The sequence below is a fragment of the Thamnophis sirtalis genome, unplaced genomic scaffold (assembly GCF_051295495.1).
Source record: "Thamnophis sirtalis isolate CommonGarterSnake01/CBP01778 unplaced genomic scaffold, rThaSir2_p1.2 scaffold_3, whole genome shotgun sequence".
NCBI classification, from domain to species: Eukaryota; Metazoa; Chordata; class Lepidosauria; order Squamata; family Natricidae; genus Thamnophis; species Thamnophis sirtalis.
The window spans coordinates 14395273-14410625 of NW_028261383.1; the positions used below are offsets into that span (position 1 = coordinate 14395273).

At 45.3% G+C, this 15353-nt stretch overlaps 1 protein-coding gene across 1 annotated transcript in view; it reads right to left on the bottom strand.

Annotated features, from left to right (window-relative positions):
- Nucleotides 1-1839: 1839 nt before the first annotated feature.
- LOC106544840 (uncharacterized) overlaps nt 1840-15353 on the bottom strand; it is a 45616-nt gene continuing 32102 nt past the window's right edge. Inside the window, 4 exon segments of the mRNA XM_087708001.1 lie at nt 1840-1970; nt 1973-2567; nt 7518-7522; nt 8727-10104. Coding sequence (XP_087564127.1) covers nt 1840-1970; nt 1973-2567; nt 7518-7522; nt 8727-10104 — 2109 coding nt within the window.

The window sequence follows — 15353 nt, forward strand, 5'->3', positions numbered from 1 at the left end:
CTCATCAAATACTTCTATATCCCTCTTGTTGGAGGCTTTTTTTTACAAGGCTAAACATTTTCCCCCAGCCTCATGGGAGTTGATTCCAACTCTGTTAATCTGTTCATTGATAATCCCTGTTAGCCTTCTTCATGTTAGACCTTCATTCATGGTCTTTTCCCATTGCCAAGATTGGCAACGTTGCCAAGACAATCTCAATCTTACATGGGAAAAGACCCGAATATAACAAGACCAGCGTACCTACACCCATGAAAATCTACGAAAACACACACACACAAAGTTGTTTTCATAGATTTTCACAGGTGTTAGGTATGCTGATGTTTGGGCATCCCAACATCTGCAGCACGGCAAGAGATAAGATCTTATGGGGTGCCGCAGGGTTCGGTCTTATCCCCCCTACTATTCAACATCTACATGAAACCGCTGGGAGAGATCATCCGCAGGCACGGGATTAGATACCATCAATATGCGGACGATACTCAATTGTATCTGTCCGCCCCGTGCCAAATCAATGAAGCGGTTGACGTGATGGGCCGGGGGCTTGAAGCCGTCATGGACTGGATGAGGATTAACAAGCTCGTGCTCAACCCAGAAAAGACCGAGTGGCTGTTGTGTTTTCCTCCCAAAAATTTGGCCAATAATCCAACACTCAGGCTGGGGGGTCAAATTTTACACCCCTCAGAGAGGGTTCGCAACTTGGGAGTCCTCCTGGATCCACAGCTGTCATTCGACCACCATATAGCGGCTGTGACCAGGGGGGCATTCGCCCAGGTACGCCTGGTGCGCCAGTTGCGACCCTACCTGAATCGGGAGGCCCTCACAACAGTCACTCGGGCCCTTGTGACCTCTAGGCTGGAATACTGCAATGTGCTCTACATGGGGCTGCCCTTGAGGAGCATCCGGCGACTTCAGCTAGTACAGAACGCAGCCGCGCGAGTGATCGCGGGTGCACCCCGATTCACCCGCATTACACCTATCCTCCGCGAGCTGCGCTGGCTACCTGTCGATCTCCGGATGCGCTTCAAGGTGCTATTGATCACCCATAAAGCCCTACATGGCAGTGGATCTGGATACTTGAGAGACCGCCTTCTGCCAATTACCTCCCTACGACCTATACGATCTCATAGATTAGGCCTCCTCCGTATTCCATCGGCCAGCCAGTGTCGGCTGGCAACTACAAGGAGGAGGGCCTTTTCAGCAGTGGCCCCGACCCTTTGGAACGAGCTCCCCGTAGAGATTCGTACCCTCTCCACCGTCCAGGCCTTCCGCACAGCCTTGAAGAACTGGCTCGCCCGTCAGGCCTGGGGATAAGGATTGCTACCCCGCCCGAATGTTGTATGCATGTTGCTCATTATTTTATTATGTGTTGTTGTCTCAACGTTGTATCCCCCCTTCCCTGGTTTTCTGTGCGCCGCCCTGAGTCCCCTCAGGGAAAAGGGCGGCCTACAAATGCAAATAAACCTCTATAAACCTCTATCTTTTTCTTTCATAAACTTCTGTTTTGTCATTTGCAAGGAAACAGAAACTCATGCAAGAAATGCCATACAGATCTGTTCTGGGGTCATGGCAAGTCACGTTTAAGTGTCTTTAGGGTCAGTCCTGATAGTCAAGAGTTTGTACGTACTTGAGGTGTTCCTCCCAAAATAAAATCTTTTATGGGAAATAAGGGCCTAAATCCAAAGGGCCATTTGAATCTTTTCTCACTCAGGGCATTTTTAAGGTTGGCCCATGTGGTTTCCTTTAGGTCTGATAAGTCTATTCTTCCAATTGAATATTTCTGCACAGACCCCATATTTCTATAGTTTCCCCCCACAAGGGTCCCATTTTTAGAAGAAAACATTAGAGAGGAAAGCTTCCGAGTTTTGGTTTCTCTGTGGTTGTGGATTTGTGTTGCGAAAGACAATTTGACTGGTTTTCCCCATTGTTGGCGCATTTATACGGTTTTTCTTCTACATGGATTCTTTTGTGATAAGGTTTGCGTTCTGAGTGAAGCTTTTTCCGCACTCTGGGCATTTGTACAGTTTTTCTCCTGTGTGGACCATTTTGTGGCGAGTGAAATTACTGTACTTCTGGAAGCTGTTCCCACATTCGATACACTCGTAGGGTTTCTCCCCCGTGTGGATCCTTTCGTGGTTTCTGTGCTCAGCTCGTCCACTAAATGTCTTTCCACACATCAGGCATGCATATGGCTTCTCCCCAGTGTGGGTGCGTTGGTGTCTCATCAGGCCGTCCTTATAGGAAAACTTTCCACATTCCGTGCATTTATATGGCTTCTTTCCGGTGTGTTTCCTTTTATGAGATGCAAGGCGACTGCTACAATTAAAGTCCTTTCCGCATTCTAAGCATTTATACGGCTTCTCCCACGTGTGAATTCTTTTATGGCAAATAAAAGAATTGCTGCAACTGAAGCTCTTCCCACATTCCCTGCACGTATACGGTTTCTCCCCCGTGTGGGATTGTTGGTGTGTTTTAAGGTGACCGCTCTGACTGAATCCTCTTCCACATACCGGGCACACATATGGTTTCTCCCCTGTGTGGGTCCGTTCATGTACGACAAGGTTACTTCTCTGAGTGAACATCTTTTCACACCTCAAACACTTATAAGGTTTCTTCTCCCTTGGGGGAGTTTTTTTGGGGAAAGTAAGTAACTGTTTCACATTGAAATCCACTTTTCACACTTATAACCATTGCAGCATCCCCACATGATCATGTGGGAAGTTATCACCCAGCCCTCTCCCAGAAAAATGAAATATCCTAGGAAATATTGAAAAGGCAGAATATTTCTCTGGATATGAAAAGAAAGAAACATGTTTTAAAAGGCAGAATAGTTACCTGTAGCTTCCTGCCCATCCCCACTGTTAATGGGCCATTAAGAAGGCCAAGCTAGTCCCTTTTACATAATAAAGATTTCTCCACTGCAGCCCTAGGGGGGATGGGAGTAAAGGCATGATAATATTGACTCTTTACTCAACTGACCACATGGCATCTGAGAACTCAACTAAACCTGGATTCAAAACACAGCCCAGAGAGTTGCCCCGCATGGCCCTATGGGAGTCTGACAATCAATTAGAATACATTTCTTACACAGGAACAGGAAACAGAGAGGTGGGACTAAACAGGGTATAAATAGCCTAGCAAGCCCCTCCCTCAGCCCTTCTCTTCTTCTCCACCAACATTGAAGCATGTGATCACCTTTTCTGTACAAGGCTCAAGCCATGTGGACCTGTCCAACAATAAACCATCTTTCCAAGCAGCCTCCATGTCTCCAGTGTCTTCTTCCCCACTTGGAGCCAAACCCAGAAGGACATTTCTTTCATCAATCACATGATCAGAATTCAGGCTCCTGGCAATCAGCATGTATTTATGTTGGTTGCAGTGTCCTGGAGTCCTGGGATCACTTTTGCGACATTCTGTGAAGCAAGTCCATGGGAAAGCCTGATTCACTTAACAACCATGTTACTAATTTAACAACTCTCAGGGATCCACTTAACGGTGGTGGCCAGAAAGCCGTAAAAGCGGGCAAAACTCAGTTAACAACTGTCTTGTGTAGTTAGCACAATGGAAATTTTGGGATCAATTGTGGTTGTGTTCTGACCTAGGCTTTCCGAGAGCATGAAGCAAACAAAAAAACCCTTTTATTAATTTCCTGTGAATTCTGCTCATTCACATCCAGCAAAGTCTTTCAAGGGAGGATTTATAGTCACAGACCTTATCTGGCTTGGAGAGCTGACAGGCCGATATCTGCAAAACTTGGCAAGGAGTCTCGGAGAGTCACAAACCAATTAAGCAAACTATTTGTCTCCTGCAAACTCCATTCCTCTTTAGCTCCTCTTTTATTTTCTCTGGGAGGGGCCATTCATCATCCACCTGTGGCCTTACTCCCAAGTTGACCCCTGTTCTTTAACTGTTCCCTTCATCTGGCAATCCTGCGCATGTGCACACTGGGAATAGACTCCAGCTGTTTGTCTGCCTCACTGATGTCTGACTTTGAAGGCAGCTGATAATTGTCAGATGGCTCTGGCCCCCTCTCTGCCTCCGACACAGAGCCCTCATCAGAGCCCCCCCAGACTCCAGGACTGGCCCATGTTCCTCCCCAACCTCCTCACTGTCCGAATCTGCTGCCAGCTCTGCTAGTGGGCCACAACAGGTTGTAAGTTAAGGACTTTCACAGGATTCCTCCTGTTTATCAAAAATAAGAGGACTGCCTCAACTAAAATTCTGCAGATATTGTGTGTGTGTGTGTGTGTGTATTTTGTTTTATGTATAATTCTTGATGTCAGAGAGAAGACTACGTGGAGACTGATATTACTGATACCATGCCATTAGTATTCAAATTAATTTTCTACCTTGACAATTCACAACATGCAGACTTCAACTCCCAGAATTCCCTAATGAGCAGAAGATCAGATAAGGGCAAAAGTGGTTTTCAACAAAAGAGAGGAAGGAGAGAGAAGGGCTTGTGTACCAAGATATTAGTTCCTTGGACATGTCTTTCCTCCCCATTCTCTCTTGGATTTCATTTCCATCAGAATGGAAAAGGCTCTAATGCTGGAAAAAGGTAGAAGGAAATTGAAATTATGGCCTGTAGAAGAGCCGAAGGACCAGGTTAGTGACAGATTATCATGGAGAAAATCATGTGATCACTCAGACCTGACCTTGATTTGATGGCACATAAGCGACGCGATGACTCAGTGGCTAAGACGCTTAGCTTGTCGATCAGAAAGGTCGGCAGTTCGAATCCCTAGCGCCGCATAATGGAGTGAGCTCCTGTTACTTGTCCCAGCTTCTGCCAACCTAGCAGTTCGAAAGCACGTAAAACATGCAACTAGGAAAATAGGAACCACCTTTGGTGGGAAGGTAACAGCGTTCCGTCCGCCTTCGGCATTTAGTCATGCCGGCCACATGACCACAAGATGTCTTCGGACAGAATTGGCTCTTCGGCTTTGAAATGGGGATGAGCACCACCCCCTAGAGTCGGGAACGACCAGCACATATATGCGAGGGGAACCTTTACTTAGTTAATTACAACTGTTAAGTACATCCACTCATTTAAAGCAACAATGACCATTTGTTATTGTATTTAGATATATATTGCCTACCCAACACTAGGAGTAAACTCCCAACAGACTTTTCCTCCTCTGCATTTGGCCAGACATTGTTGAATGAAAAGGAGTTCGATCATCACCAGCTCAGGTTTGACTCAGCCTTCCGTCCTTCGAATACATGTTGGGGGCAACAGGCTGTCATATAACATCATTGACATGATGGCGCAGTGGTTAGAATGCAGGATCGAACTGCTGACACTGGGCTGAGTTAGCCTGCAATGCTGCATTCTAACCACTGCGCCACTACAGCGATGGTGAATATTACCTCTAACAATTCAAGGTGTGGACTTTGAATGCAGTTGTAGGTAGTCCTTGATTTAGGACCAAAATTGGGATTGGAACCTCTGCGCTAAGTGAAGCAGCCCTTAAGTTTCACCCATTTTACAACCTTTTTTGCAATGGTCATTAAGCAAATGCAGTTTCTCCCATTGACGTCACTTGTTGGAAGTCCTCTGGGAAGGCTACAAATGGCAGTCATGTGACTTAAGATTGCTGCAACTGTCTACAGACACGTCAGTTGCCAAATACCTGCCTGACCATTGTTCTGACCCCCCTCTGTACGGTGAGTCACGCCAACACAAGATTACTGCTAGACAATTTATTCACAGTAAATTAACACACCGACAAGACTTTGGCAGCAACCCAGACTTCCACAGATAAGAAATACACACCAGAGCTTCTCCAGCTTTAGTATAATAGTTGAGTCCTGCTTGAGCAGGGGTTGGACTAGAAGACCTCCAAGGTCCCTTCCAACTGTGGTATTCTGTTAAAGATAAAATTCAGAGACATATTACTACTCAAATACAGCTGCTGACTTATCTAGGCACGTTTCGGTGACCAGGAGAATTTTTACAGCTTTGTCCAGTCCCCACTCCCCCCACAAATGTTGCTTTTTGAGATGAAGTTTCCTATCTGGCTACAATGAAAAGCACAAAATAGGCTGTCCACGACTTACGACCTCGAGTCCAACATTTTTGTCATTAAGCAAGGCAGCAAATACAGCAATCACTGTCCCATTTCAACAACCTTTTCTTGCCACAGTTGTTAAGTGAATGACCAGTTAAGCTAAGTGAAACATTTTGTCCCGTTTTACAACCTTTTGTGCCACCGTTGTTAAGTGAATCACCACCACTGTTCAGTTAGTAAGACTGTTGTTAAGTGAATCTGTCTTCCCCATTGACCTGGCTTGTCAGAAGGTTGCAGAAGGGGATCACATGAACCCGGGATACTGCAGCCGTCATAAATATGAGTCAGTTACCAAGCTTAGATCATATGACCATGGGGATGCTGCAATGGTGATAAGTGTGAAAAAACAGTCACTTTTTAAAAGTGCTGTTGCAATTTCATATGGTCCCTAAGTGAAGTGTTGTAAGTCAAGGACCACTTGTCAATATGGCAGCATTTTCTTGCCTTAGTTCAAACAATTTCACATGTCAATGACAGATGAGCAATATTAAGGATGCCTGGTGCTATTATGCAATGTGGCCACAAGGTGGCAGTAATGTCAAATGGATGGAGACACATTCTTGGAAAAAGACCAAAAATGGCTGTCTCTAAGTTTCTCACTGGTGCTCCCATGACAATAGTTTCCTCCTTTTTAATATATATATTTGTTGTAATTATGACAGATGTTCTCATGACTTCTCCATTGGTATAGCCCCTCTCTCTCACACACAGAAACCTATATTTAAGCCTTACTTAGCTTATGAGCAGCCTTCACAACACTTAAGCATGCAACTGTAGGAAGTTATCACCCAGGCCTCTCCCAGAAAAATGAAATATCCTAGGAAATATTGAAAAGGCAGAATATTTCTCTGGATGTGAAAAGAAAGAAACATGTTTTAAAAGACAGAATAGCTGCCTGCAGCTTCCTCCCCACCCCCACTTTGTCATTGAGCCATTAAAGCCTGAGCTAGTCCACTTTACATAATAAAGAATTCTCCCCTTCAGCTCCAGAGTGATGGGATTAAGGCATGATAATATCGGCCCTTTACCCAACTCCCCACATGACATCTGAGAACTCAACCAAACCTGGATTCAAAACGCAGCCTAGAGAGTTGTCCCTGCATGGCCCAAGGGAGTCTGACAACCAGAATACAAACTCAAGATCAGAATACAAGCTCAAGATCAAAGGCCAGAGAGAGCATAAAACCAGGGACTCAGCTTCTCTTCTGCCCCTTTCCCCCTTCCCTTCTCTTCTCCACCAGCCATGTGGTCCTGTCCACCATTAAAACCATCTTTCCAAGCAGCCTCCATGTCTCCAGTGTCTTTTTTCCCACTTGGAGCCGAACCCAGAAGGACATTTCTTCCAACACAATGTAAGTCATCTATGTTTGGCTTACATTAAATGTAGTGGTCCTTTTGCTTTGACAAATGAACATTTTTTCCCCATTTTAGGGCATGAACATCAACTAGGCCTTTGAGTACTGCCTAATATAAGGGATCCCCAACTCCTGCTCCATGGAATGGCCCCTGCAGCATGCCAGAAATCGGTCCGCGCAAACAAATGAAGCCCCATCCATGAGATGCAGGCAGCACACAAAACCATGACTCCTCCGGTCCGCGGAAAAACCTTCTCCATGGAACCAGTCCCTGGTGCCCAAAAGGTTGGGAGCCTCTGGCCTAATATGATCCCAAATGAAATTTAAAAACAGGAAAATAAACAGAAATGGCAAGGAGTGACTTTCGTACAAGAAGACGTAGTGCAGAAAAGTTTTCAATCACACATGTTCACTCTAACAACTATAAGATGTCTGGACTCCAACCACTCCTAATTCTAAATCTGGGAGTTGGACTCCAAACATTTTAAAGTTTGAGAAATACTGACCTACAGAATCTTAGCTGAAGTGACTAAGAAACATACTGGAACCATAAATGTTAAATTAGTGAGTTTCTTCAATTTCACGCTTCTCAAGGAAGTCAAGAGGACCTAGACAAAAATGATAGATTTATGATGGTTTAGTTTCTGAGAAATATATAGCTATCCTGCCTTGCTTTGTGCACTTCCGCTTCACATTTGCTTCTTGGGATTTCCTGATGAGATACTGTGCTAAGACAAAAAAATTTATTCCACAAAAAGAATAATTATGGTGCCTTACTCTGCAAATTTTTGGTAAATAATTGCTGGACATAGAGCATGACAACTTTTGTCCCATTCTGATCACGACTAATAATTTTCTCCTCTTCAAATTCTTATAGCAATAGCAATAGCAGTTAGACTTATATACCGCTTCATAGGGCTTTCAGCCCTCTCTAAGCGGTTTACAGAGTCAGCATATTGCCCCCAACCATCTGGGTGCTCATTTTACCCACCTCGGAAGGATGGAAGGCTGAGTCAACCCTGAGCTGGTAAGATTTGAACTGCCGAACTGCAGATAACAGTCAGCTGAAGTAGCCTGCAGTACTGCACTCTACCCACTGCGTCACCTCGGCTCTTGTCGTCTCAAACAATTCCTGATGGGTTTTCCACACTCCAAATATTCAGTGGTTTCCCCCCTGTGTGAGTCCTCTGATGTCGAATAAGAAGCGTGCTAGAGAAAAAATTATTTCCACACTCCAAACATTTGAAGGGTTTTTCCCCTGTGTGACGCTGCTGGTGCTTACTAAGAAGTGATCTCTCACTAAAGCCCTTGCCACACTCTGGGCATTTAAAAGGTTTCTCCCCCGTGTGAGTTCGTTCGTGTCTAATCAGGAGGTTGCTCCAGGTGAAGCTCTTTCCACACTCCAAGCATTTGTAAGGTTTGTCTCCGGTGTGGGTTCTCACATGAGAAATAAGGATGGAGTTGTGACTGAAGCTCTTGCCACACTCCTGGCACTGGAAGGGTTTCTCCCCGGTGTGAATCCTTTTGTGAGAGGTGAGGTGTATATGCTGACGGAAGCTCCTTCCACAATCCGGGCATTTAAACGGCTTCTCACCCGTGTGAATTCTTCGGTGGGAGGTCAGGTGGATGTGCTGACGAAACCTCTTTCCACACTCCACACATTTAAAGGGTTTCTGTCCCGTGTGCATGCCTTGGTGTGCGGCAAGGATCCCACTCTGACTAAAGCATTTCCCACACTCCTGGCACTTAAAGGGCTTCTCCCCTGTGTGAATCCGTTGATGTGCCGTAAGGCTTCTGCTCTGACTGAAGCATTTCCCACACTCTGGACACTTGTACGGTTTCTCCCCCGTGTGGCTTATCTGGTGCCTAATAAGGTTCGTGCTGTCGACGAAGCTCTTGTCGCATTCCAAGCATTTATAGGGTTTCTCCCCAGTGTGGATTCTTTTATGTCGAATGAGTTCAGAGCTGCGACTGAAGCTTTTCTCACACTCGGGACATTTAAAGGGTTTCTCCCCCGTGTGGGTTCTTTCGTGTCGAACCAGTTCAGAGCTGTGACTGAAGTTCTTTGCGCACAAGAGGCATTTAAATGGCTTCTCTCCCGTGTGGGTCCTTTCATGCCGAATCAGGTGTGAACTCTGGCTGAAGGTCTTCCCGCACTCTTGGCACCGGAAGGGTTTCTCTCCCGTGTGGGTTCTCTTGTGAGAAGTCAGGTGTATATGTTGACGGAAACTCTTCCCGCACTCCGGACACTGGAAGGGTTTCTCTCCCGTGTGGATTCTCTCGTGGGAGGTAAGGTGTATGAGCTGGCGGAACCTCTTCCCGCACTCCAGGCATGGGAAGGGCTTTTGTCCCGTGTGCATGGCTTGGTGCGCCATGAGAATGCCGCTTTGGCTGAAGCACTTCCCGCACTCTGAACATTGATAGGGTTTCTCTCCGGTGTGGCTCCTCTGGTGGGAAGTGAGAATGCCGCTGTTGCTGAAACACTTCCCGCACTCCAAGCATTTGTAAGGCTTCTCTCCCATGTGGCTCCTTTGATGGGAAGTGAGGTTTCTGCTTTGGCTGAAGCTCTTTCCGCACTCGGGGCATTTGTAGGGTTTCTCTCCTGCATGAAGCCTTTTGTGCCTAATCAGTTCGGAGTTGCTACCAAAACTCTTCCCACATTCAAGACATTGAAACGGCTTCTCTCCTGGGTGGGTTTTCCAATGCATGTTCCTATCTGACGTTTCATCCCAACTTTCTACGTAGGAAGAAGCCTCGTGGTTTTTTCCATCTTTTGGAAGGTCTGGGTGGACTGAAATTTCATGGGAACCAATGTCCAAATTAGCGAAAGTTTCATTCCTTTCACCAACCAGGTTTCCGTTTTCCTTCATGGCCCCTGAATTTCCAAAAGTGTCTTCTACATCTTGGCATGTGTAACTGTTCTCCAGCACAGATTGTGACACCTCTCCATCATTTCTTCTGATCCACACCTGCCCATCTGAAATGAAGAGAAACATCTGATGTAAGTCAAAGTCCAGTTGAGGAATCAGTACAGTCAGATACTTAAACCAGATAACTAACTCTACACCCTGTCTGGAAAAAATATATTTAAAGGAACAACCTGCTGTCCAATTCATTAATGCTAGACATGAGTTAGTGTTTGCTTGGCAAGAACTCCATCCCAATGTCTGTCCTCACTAGCTTCTTTGAAAGTGTCCACTCTAAAATAATTAGGAAACTTTCTCTATAAACAACTCAGTATTCGACAAAGGCCCCGATTCCTGGAGGTGAAGTTGGCTCAACTACTTGAAAGGTATAAGGGGCTACCCAAGGAAATGTAAGAGTATAAAGCAAGTTTTGACAGCCAGTTTGGTTTTGTGACTTAGGCATCAGGCTAGAAAGCAGGAGAATTTGAGTTCAAGCCCCTCCTTAGCCATGACAGCCAGCTGGGTGACTTTGGGCCAGTCACTTTCTCTCAGGCCACTCCGCCCCACAGGGTTGTTGTCGTGGGAAAAATAGGAGGCAGTTATGTTGGACGTAGTTGCCGGCTTGATTTATTTGTAAAAATAATAAAAGCAGGATACCAATAAGTAAATATAAATTAGATGGATAGATAGATAGATATAGATGGATGGACGGATGGACGGAAGGACAGATGGACAGACAGAGGTGATAGATGGATGATGGATGAATGGATGGATAGATGGATAGATGATTAGATGAGAGAATATGGATGGATGAATGGATGGATGAATGGATGGATGGAAGGATGGATAGAGGCAGATAGATGGATAGATGGATGGATGGATGGATGGATGGATGGATAGATAGATGGATAGATGATTAGAGAGAGATATGGATGAATGGGTGGATGGATGGATAGATGGATAGATGATTAGATGAGAGAGATGGATGGATGGATAGATGGATAGATAGATGATTAGATGAGAGAGATATGGATGGATGAATGGATGCATGGAAGGATGGATGGATAGAAGCAGATAGATGGATAGATGGATGGATGGATAGATTGATGGATGGATAGATAGATGGATAGATAGATGATTAGATGAGAGAGATGAATGGATGGATAGATGGATAGATAGATATTAGATGAGAGAGATATGGATGGATGAATGGATGGATGGAAGGATGGATGGATAGAGGCAGATAGATGGATAGATGGATGGATGGATGGATGGATAGATGATTAGAGATAGATATGGATGAATGTATGGATGGATGAATGGATGGATGGAAGGATGGATGGATAGAGGCAGATAGATGGATGGATGGATTGATAGATGGATGGATAAATTGATGGATGGATGGATAGATAGATAGATGAAATAGATGGAGGGGGGAGAGATATATTAGATAATCTCTCAGTTCATGGTATCCACACACTGTGTATCCCCTGTAAAAAAGGTGAACATTTTCTCCTTCCCAAAATACCAGAACCAGAGGTCACCCAATGAAATTAAATCTTGAAAAAAAAACAGGACAGACAACAGGAAGTCTGCAACATACTTTGACTTTGAATCCGACTTGGAATTCAACAATTCAATTTTGCTACCACGAAACGTGTTGCCGGCTCTCCGATTGGCCGGCTTCAAACAAGAGGTGAGCCAATTTATGGAAGCCATGGAGAGCAATGCCTATTAGTTGTGATGACAGAGTGAGGCCCTCTGAAGGCCATACGCTGGGATACCAGTAGGCTTCCTTGTGCAGTTGGTTGTGAGAATAGATTGCCAGACTAGATAAGCTAAGGGTCTGATCCAGCATGTTCTTCTTATATTATTTTTTTTCTTGTTCCTCTGGCATTTCTAGCCTTTTTTCTCTCTCCTGCTTATACTAGCACATCTTTTCTCTCACGCTTGCAATGCTTACGTTCCTCCGCCACATTCTGGAAGGGGATACTATTGTAGGTCCTTCCAGCTGAAGCGACAGGACTTTCCTGTGATAAGAAGCCTTCTTTTTGGAATGGGTCCACGGCAGAAGCTTCCATGCTCCTGTAAGGTTTGGAAAGAACAGACAGAAAATGAATTGGGCACCTGGGAGGAAGAGATCACTCACTAAGCAATATATCTGCCAAGTCTGAAAAGAAACAAAAAAAGAATCTGCCAATAAGGTAGAAGTAGAAGTGATGTGCCAGCGCCTGGAGGCTGTTAGAGTCTGGATGGGAGCAAACAAGTTGGCACTCAATCCAGACAAGACCGAGTGGCTTCTGATGTTCCCTCCCAAAGATTGTCCAACTGTTCCATCTCTCAGGCTGGGGGGGCGAAATTATATGCCCCTCAGAGAGGGTTCGCAATTTGGGAGTCCTCCTGGACCCACAGCTGACTCTAGAACACCATCTGTCGGCTGTGACCAGGGGGACCTTTGCCCAGGTTCGCCTGGTGCACCAATTGCGACCCTACCTGGATCGGGAGGCCCTTCAGACAGTCACTCACGCCCTTGTGACCTCAAGACTGGATTATTGTAATGCGCTCTACATGGGGCTGCCCTTGAAGAGTATTCAAAGACTCCAATTAGTCCAGAATGCAGCCGCGCGAGCGATTGTGGGTGCACCAAGGTACACCCATGTTACACCTATCCTCCGCGAGCTGCACTGGCTACCTATTAGTCTCCGAATCCGCTTCAAGGTGCTGGTCGCTACCTATAAAGCCCTACATGGCATCGGACCTGGGTACCTGAGAGACCGCCTCCTGCCGATTACCTCCCATAGACCGATTAGATCTCACAGGTTGGGTCTCCTCCGGATTCCATCTGCCAGCCAATGTCGGCTGGCGACTCCCCGGGGGAGAGCCTTCTCTGTTGCAGCTCCGGCCCTCTGGAACGATCTCCCTGTCGAGATCCGGATCCTTACTACCCTCCCAGCCTTTCGCAAAGCCATCAAGTCCTGGCTGTTCCAGCAGGCTGGGGGGAGCTGAGAAGCATCTACCTCCACAGAAATTGTGAATGTTGGTTTTGTTTTTAATATGTTGTCTTTGTCTTGTTCCCGGAGTCCTCTGAGAGTGGGCGGCATACAAGACAAACAAACAAACAAACAAACAAACAAACAAACAAATAAATAAATAAAGGTGTATGGAGAGTATAAATATATATATTGTTGGAAGAAATATCCACCTGGTTCAGCTTCGAAGCGAGGAGAAAGACACTGGAAACATGGAAGTTGGTTGGAAAGAAGATTTAATGGTGAACAGAACCACCAACCATATGGTCCTGGTGTAGCTGAACACATGGAGTTGAGAATGAGGATTTTTTAATAGCTTCTCTTGGGCTTTGCACTTGAACTTCCTGTTCCTGTGCAAGAACATGTACTCTATTGGTTCTTGTCAGACTTCTGTGGGATCATGTTTGTCTGAGCTGACAGGTTTGGTTGAAGCTTTTCTGGGTGATGCAATGTTTTTAGGAGATTGCAATGCAGTGAGCTCTGTGTCTCCTGCTAAATAGTCCTATGATGTCCTAAAGGGTCATGTCTCTTATTCCCATCACCCTGGAGCTGAAGGCCTTTTGTCTTGTAGATAGGCTGGCCCAAGAAAGGTGAGGGCTGCTTTCCAAGAGCATGTTTCTCCTTTAGGGAAATATAATATTCTGCCTTTTTAAATATTTCTCCAAATATTCCATTCTTCTAGGAGGGGGGTGGGTGCTAACTTTGTACAATATATCTTCAGGCTTATCCTTAGGAAACTTACAGTTATTTAATAAAGATGGATCATGTTGGCAAGCATTTATCCATTCAATCCTAAGGAATTAAGATTTTTGTGATGACACCTCTTCCTTTAAAAGCCAGTTGAGCTTGACTTCAATATACACTCTATTGCCAAATGTATTCGCTCCCCTGCCTTTCCTCGCCAATGAACTTACTGTAAGTGACATCCCATCCCAATCCATAGGGTTCAATAGGACGTTGGTCCACCCTTTGCAGCTATAACAGCTTCAACTCTTCTGGGAAGGCTGTCCACAAGGTTCAGGAGTCTGTTTATGGGAATTTTTGACCATTTTTCCACAAGTGCATTTGTGAGGTCACGCACTGATGTTGGACGGGTTTACGTGGCCTACCACTTCGTGGCTGAGTTGCTGTCATTCCCAAACACTTCCACGTTCTTATAATACAGCTGACAGTTGACTGTGGGATATTTAGGAGCGAGGAAATTTCACGACTGGATTTGTTGCACAGGTGGCATCCTATCACAGTTCCACGCTGGAATTCACTGAGCTCCTGAGAGGACCCATTCTTTCACAAATGTTTGTCAAAACAGTCTGCATGCCTAGGTACTTGATTTTATACACCTGTGGCCATGGAAGTGATTGGGAACACCTGGTTCTGATTATTTGGATGGGTGAGTGAATTCTTTTGGCAATATAGTGTATCTTGAATGCATATATACCCAGACGGTGAATAGATATCGAATCAATGCACATGCAATTGTAGGAAGTACACACACACACACACACACACACACACACCAGAAAGAAGGCTTTCCTAGGATCAAATCATTCACATATCTCCAGTACCCGCAAAACCCTCCAGGTAGTCCATCCAATGATTAAGTTTTATGAATGAAATACTTTTATATCTTTTGAGAAAACTGGAGAATTCCATTCAGTATTCATTTACAGAAATCCAAAATGCCTTCAGCCAGAGCTTCCCCAGGCTGGAGCTGACGGGGTTACGAATTTAGATTCCTCCCACCCAAATTCTAAGGACAGGGCATGACCTTTTAGGACCTCATAGGATTTACCCACCACGATTAGAATAGCAAAAGTTACAAGGCTCACTAAATTGCACAACCCCCTGGAGCATCTCAATCACCAAACCCCAGAACCCCTAGCAAAATCCACCCATTCACTCAGCCATTTTGTCAGCCACCCCAGGAACAGGTTGCTGTCACTGACGTTTCCAGAAAGTCAAATAAAGAGAGACCTTCTGTCCTTGTAGCCA